Consider the following 6072-nt stretch of genomic DNA (forward strand, 5'->3'; position numbering starts at 1 on the left):
TTTTTTTTTTTTTGGTACCAGGGATCAAACTCAGGCCCTCGTGCTTGTGAGACAGGCGACGGAACCACTGAGCTAAATCCCTGACCCAACAAAAAGTTTTATGCAACAATTACATAAGGGTATTTTCAGAAAACCAACAGTACTTGTTCAGAGGAAAGAATGATGGTTACCATGCAAAGTACAGAGAAAATATTTAAAAGCATTTTTTGTTTTGAGTCAGGATCTTCCTATGTAGCCCAGGCTGGCCTTGAGCCCACAATGATCCTCCTGCCTCAGCTTCCTGAGTGCTGGGATTACAGGTGTACACCAGCCTCCACACCTGGCTCTGGAAAGGACTCGCTTGGTCTCAGATCTGACAACAATTCAAGGTAAACACATGTCCCTCCCCACTCCTACTTAGATTCCACACAGAGGTAGTAAGTTTGTCACAGTAAACTTCTCTAGTCAAATGGGGTGTCTGTGCAGATTTAGATATTCGCAAGTTCTTTTATGAGACAAGGTCTGTGTAGCCCAGGCTGAACTCAAACTTACTGAAATCCTCCTGCCTCTGCCTCCCAAGTGCTGGGATTACAGGGTGCCCCACCACACCTAGCTGCAATAAGTTTCTTGGTAGAGAACACATTGTTTAAAAGATCAAAATCTGGTAAAGAATTATCTTAGCAGTAAATGTCTGAAAAACAGTTATATTATTATTCCTTTAACAACAAAACTAACAAACTTACTGACTAATTAACAGGAGATCGATCTCAGCCGGGTCAATCAAATCGATGTAAGGAAGAGCATCCATTCCTTCCAGGCCAGGGTGGATCCCACAGTCCAGCTGAGAGGGAGGAAAATGGTCAGTCTCCTACACAGTTTAGGGAAATCCACTCAGCACACAGACAATAATTCAACTGATCCACCGCCTGCATAATTAAGACAGATTTCAAACAGGAGCACCTGGAATGCAACTCATTAAATATGGTGAGTATGACAGTAACAACTCCAACTTCCCAAATGAAAAATACAGCTCAAGCTGGGGGTGGTGGCTCATGACTCTAATCCTAGAACTCTGTGGAGGCTGAGGCAGGCAGACTGCCACAAGTTCAAGGCCAACCTGGGCTACACAGTGAGTTCAAGGCCAGTTTGAGTTACACAGTGAGACCCTGTCTCAACAAACAAACAGATCCTAAGAGGAAAAAAGCTCACACTTATGGCCACAGAATGTAAAATACAAGCTATCTTTCTAGCTACTTTTGGTGGTCACTCTAAAAATTCAGTAAGTCTTGTTCAAGAACTTCAAATCAGAAGATGGTTTCTAGTATCAAAGACGAGACTTTAAAACTGCGCATGTAGATTTTACTATCACCACGCCTGACCACTGTGAGAAGACCCTAACTACAGACCAGGCACCTCCCTGGTCAGGAAAGAATTTTGGGGACAAATTCTTAGGGCTGGCATTAAGCATACACTTATTTTACAGGGTGTGATTCCCAGTGATGACTGTGTCTGACAAATATTTGTCTTCAGCACTGGAAGAAGTAGCAAAGGAGAGGAATCACAGGAACCTGCCAAAGGGCACTGTCTTTCCAGCATGCACCTCAGGGAGCATCTCCTCCAGGGGCTGGGGAGGCAGCTCGAGTAGAGCACTTGCCTGGCAAGCCCTGGGTTCAATCCTTGGCAGAGAGGAAAAAAAAAAAAAAATCGTTCAGGTGTGGTGGTGCATGCCTGTAATCCCAGCACTCTGGAGGCTGAGGCAGGAGGATCGCTGTGAGTTCGAGACCAGCCTGGGCTACATAGTGAGTTCCAGGTCAGTCTCAACTGCATAGTGAGAGACTGTCTTAAAAAAACAAAAAACAAACAAAACAAAAAAATCTAATCCCTCAACTTCTCAGCCAAGGACATGGGCTCAGAGCAGTCAAGGTCAACCAGGACTTCGGAGAAACAAGCGTTCAGGAGCTCTAGCTGATGAACTGTAAAACTATCAACATTATCCTCCCACCTTCTTGGCTGATTTGATGCTCTGACAGACTCCTAAATAGAAGTGTGTATTTATTTTTCTCACTGACTGCAATGCAGCAGAACATCTGGGAGTGAAATCAATGTCTGGTCTACTGCAGAAGACCCAACACCCAACACAGGCAGAGCCATACTGTCCACCTCGTCCCTGGGCCGCACAGGACAAGCTTAGCAGCTCCAGGCCCAGCACCAATAACGACGATGGTGGTGACGATGATGATTACCATTATTTTTCTTCCTTTGAACTCCAGGATAATGCATGACCGTCCTACTTCCTGCCCAGCGCCACTGTAAATATTAAAATAAATCTGATTAAAAAACAATCCAAACTGACCCTAATAAATTCCAACTTTTTTTTTTTCTTTTTACAACTTTAACCACATCCTATAGGATGGCAGCCTTCCTATTTACAAAATTACGAAGAGAGGAAAGACATCTGTGAACACAGGAAAAGAGGAACAGAGAGCATCGGGGTTCAGGGAGTTTTCAGTTGTTAAAAGTGTGAGAGAGGGCTGGGGATCTAGCTCAGTAGTTCCACTACCTGCCTTGCAAGTGCAAGGTCCTGAGTCCAATCCCCGGTACCAAAAAAAAAAAAAGTGAGAGAGAAAGCGGTTCAGATCTGAGGAACCCAGGGTTAAATGAAGATGTTCTGAGAATGTGCGCCAGTAGTTACTAGGTTGTTGAACACTTTCATTAACTACAAAGCCAACCACTGCAAAGTTCTTTAAGATCCTGCTAAGCATTTACTACTCATACAGCTCAGGTTTTAATACTGTCAGGCAGCCCCTTTCCCATCTTCCGGTGAGGCCCCACCCTGCCCTTCCTCCAGGGATTCTGTCCCTGGGGCTCCTCAGGCCACTCTCTTCATTCCCAGAGTTCCCTACCTTCCAAACCTGTACCTGGAGACCAGGCTTTCATGAACACAAACCCCTGGCACCAATGTCCGCCCTGGAATCTCCCAAGCTCTGGGACTCAACTCCTCTTCACAGGGCCTCTGGCCTCAGAGACCGACGCCAAGTGGGCTCCTAGGTCTACTGTCTGGGTCTCACTCAGTTCAAATGTCACCTCCCTGCAGGCCTTCCCTGGACTGCTTCCTCTCACCTGTCCTTCACAGCAAGCCACAGACTGGCGTAACACTGGCGAGGACACAGGGTTACTGTGTTGCTTGCCGCTATACTAAGCTGGGAGGTGTACAGAAGAGACGGTCCTGTTCACTGCTGTAACTGCGACAGGGCCTCACGTGACTTAAATGTGTGGTGGCACAGACTCAGGAGACTGAGGCAGGACTGCAGAGTTCAAGGCTAGCCTGGGCTACAAAGCAAGACCCTCTCTGAAAAAATACATACAAAAATAAAAAAGATGCTTATCGACGAATACAACTTCCAAATTATGAGCCATGGAAACATGAGGGTCTGTGAAAGAAGCCAGCTGTGGAGGCGGGAAAAACGAGTGCGCTGTGAGGTTCGGTGGGTACAGGTTTCTTTTTGGATGGAGGAAGATAAAAATGTCCTGGAACTGGATCATAATGGCATCTGTACAATTGTGGAAATATACTAGAAACTACTGAGTTGTATACTTTAAGTAGATGACACACTGCTATTAAACCAAAAAAGCAAATGGACCCAGACCTCCTCAGCTTCTGTCATTTTGTGCGGTGCTAGAGATGGAACCCAGGGCCTGGTGTGCAGCAGGCAGAGCTACCCGTCAGACATCCCCTGGAGCTCCTGTACTCCAAGAGCAAGTAACACTGTGGAAACTGCCCAAAAGAGGAATGCGAATCATCCTCACCTCTGCCCTGTGTTCCATGCCAGCCCTTCAGATTGCATCTGATCAGTTATAAAGCCCCAAGGGTTTTGCTTCCATTCACACTTGGATTATTACGGTCATATCCTTCTGGATTCTTCCGTCTAATCCATCCATCCGTTTACCTACACTTCTGCAAGGACTGAGTTTTCTAAAGTGTAACTGCCACTGCATCTCAGCCTTGCTCAAAATCTTTTATTGGCTTCCTGTAACTATGAGAAAAGTCCAAATTCTGTAGTATGCATTGAGGTCCCTCATAAATTGGCCCCTGATACCCTATCCCACCCCATCTGCTAACCACGAAGAAACTGGAAACTGGGTGCAAGCTGTGAATGTCTTCATACATGCCACCCTGCCTGGCTTTCTACCTGTCACTTAGGACTTAGCTCGCACATCATTTTCCTAGGTTTGAGGTGTTCTCCTCTTCACTGTGTTAGAAATTCCTTTTCCATCTGGAGTGGTGCTGCACGCCTATAATCTCAGCATTTGGGAGGCTGAGGCAGGAGGATTGCAAGTTGGGGGCCAGCCTAGACCCTGACTCAAAAAACAAATTAAAAACTCTTTTCCATACTTTTGTGGCACTCAATGCAGGGGGCTACCTGTGCTATTGGAACAGCCGTTATGTAATGAGCACCTGCATGGTCTTTACTCCAAGTTATTCTTCCCACGTGAAGAAAGAGGTTTGTCTAACTCCAAAGCAATCACCTCCTATTTTTCCAAACTCTCTTCTCTTTCCATTTTGCACTGTGCTGCCTCCAAAAGGGAGAAATCAATGAACTTGGCCCTCTGTCTTATCTGTCTCCCCATGACTGATGCAGGGCTGGACACTTGCTCAGAGTTTACAGAATACAGGGACAACAGGTGCAAACTAAGCACAAGGAAACTGGGCTATGCTCCCAGTGGGTGTCCACAGAATCCTTACTGAATGACCGTGGAAAAGAGACACTTTCTACTTATTTCACAGTACCGGGGGTAGAACCCAGGGCCTTCTCACTGAGCTACATCCCTAGTCCTTCTAAACAGATTTATCTTGACACAGTGTCTTGCTCGGTTGCCTGGGTGGGGCTGGATTTTGCCATCCTCCTGCTTCAGCCTCCCAGACTGCTAGGATCACAGGTGTGGGCCACCACAGCCAGCTTACTTTCTATCTTTGGAAGAATGCACATTAACATGGTGTTAATATCTAATAGTGAACGGTAAAACATGTCTGTGGTAGCAAATGGCTCATCTATAGGAATACATTCTACACGTTTACACTTCCTCCCAGGCAGGAGGTCAAAGGCTATCTCCACTGAAGGGCTGATCTCCTTAGAGACGATGTAGGGTAACGTTTGGGTTCGTAACACTTCTGCTCTTTCTTCTCTCCAACCTTCCCCCTTATTCTACTAGGGTCTGAGCAGCGAAGGTAGACATTCACTCCAAGTCTCTGATTTACTCCCTCCCACTGCGACACAGTGGGTCCTGGTACTGACAGGAAACAGACCCCGCTGCCCCTTTCACCTATCGACTCCCTGGCCTGCCCTGGTGCGTGCGGTCCGGGTTAGTGCCACCTGATATCCCTTTTCATGGGGAAGGCGCCCAGCTGCCGGAAATAACTTTTTCCTGCTCCAACATACCCTCCCCTGAGACCGAAGAAAAAAAACTCAATCTCTTTCACCCTAGCAGCCCCTTCCGACCAGTTCGCCAAAGTCCCGGGCCCAAGCGGCCCGGCCACAGCTACACGCGGGAGCAGGACGACGGCCGGGCCGGGCTCGCCCGAGACCCTCCTGGCTCCCCGCAACCTGCGGCCCCACTCTCTGAGCGCCGGTCCCTTACAGGGGTCGGATCAGCAGCTGGTCGCTCTCTTCTGCAGGAATCGCAGACATTCTGGAAGGCTGAGAAGGGTGGGTGAGGAGCACGCTGGCGTCTAAACTGGAAACAGTCTGCAGCGAGCAAAGCTAGAAGAGACTCCATCCGTCTAGAGACAACTTCCGGCACGCTGGCGCCACGGCTCTAGGTTCCTCCCCAAGACGTCCGGTTGGAGAACCCGGTTCCAGAAGTTCCGCGCTACTCCAAGTCCGGAAGCCTAGGGGGCCCGGAGGACCGCGCGCACAGTCTCGAGGGCGTGGCCTTGGCGGACACTGGCCGGAGGGCTGGAAAAGCTGGCGCTGGAATTTAACCTGGAGTAGCTTCCCGGCCTCCGGTTGCCGTGCGCTCCGACTCCCCGCAGGGGAAGTGCAGGTGGCCTCGGGGACGCGGCCGCCAGGTGAGAGCCTTGGCCTGACCGCAGCC

At 48.6% G+C, this 6072-nt stretch overlaps 2 protein-coding genes across 7 annotated transcripts in view; one reads left to right on the plus strand and one right to left on the minus strand.

The window, feature by feature from the left end:
* Positions 1-5831, minus strand: part of Cpsf3 (cleavage and polyadenylation specific factor 3) — a 24056-nt gene extending 18225 nt beyond the window's left edge. The window contains exons 1-3 of one of the 2 annotated variants that reach the window (XM_010629076.3): positions 5617-5753; positions 2223-2286; positions 723-820 (exon numbers count right to left, since the gene is read on the minus strand). In XM_010629076.3, the coding sequence (XP_010627378.1) occupies positions 723-820; positions 2223-2286; positions 5617-5666 (212 nt within the window). In that variant the 5' untranslated portion in view covers positions 5667-5753. Of the gene's footprint in view, positions 1-722; positions 821-2222; positions 2287-5616 lie in introns of both variants that reach the window. The other variant, XM_010629075.3, reaches the window with a different exon arrangement.
* Positions 5832-5851: 20 nt separating this feature from the next.
* The window catches only part of Itgb1bp1 (integrin subunit beta 1 binding protein 1), a 10267-nt gene continuing 10046 nt past the window's right edge, over positions 5852-6072 (plus strand). For 3 of the 5 annotated variants that reach the window (XM_010629070.2, XM_010629069.2, XM_010629073.2), the window contains exon 1: positions 5855-6046. The gene's annotated coding sequence lies outside the window, so the exon portion shown is untranslated. Of the gene's footprint in view, positions 6047-6072 lie in introns of all 5 variants that reach the window. The other 2 variants (XM_010629074.3, XM_019208166.2) reach the window with 2 other exon arrangements.

Source organism: Fukomys damarensis, unplaced genomic scaffold (genome assembly GCF_012274545.1).
Source record: "Fukomys damarensis isolate Sample0158 unplaced genomic scaffold, DMR_v1.0_HiC HiC_scaffold_25, whole genome shotgun sequence".
In the NCBI taxonomy this organism is placed as follows: domain Eukaryota; kingdom Metazoa; phylum Chordata; class Mammalia; order Rodentia; family Bathyergidae; genus Fukomys; species Fukomys damarensis.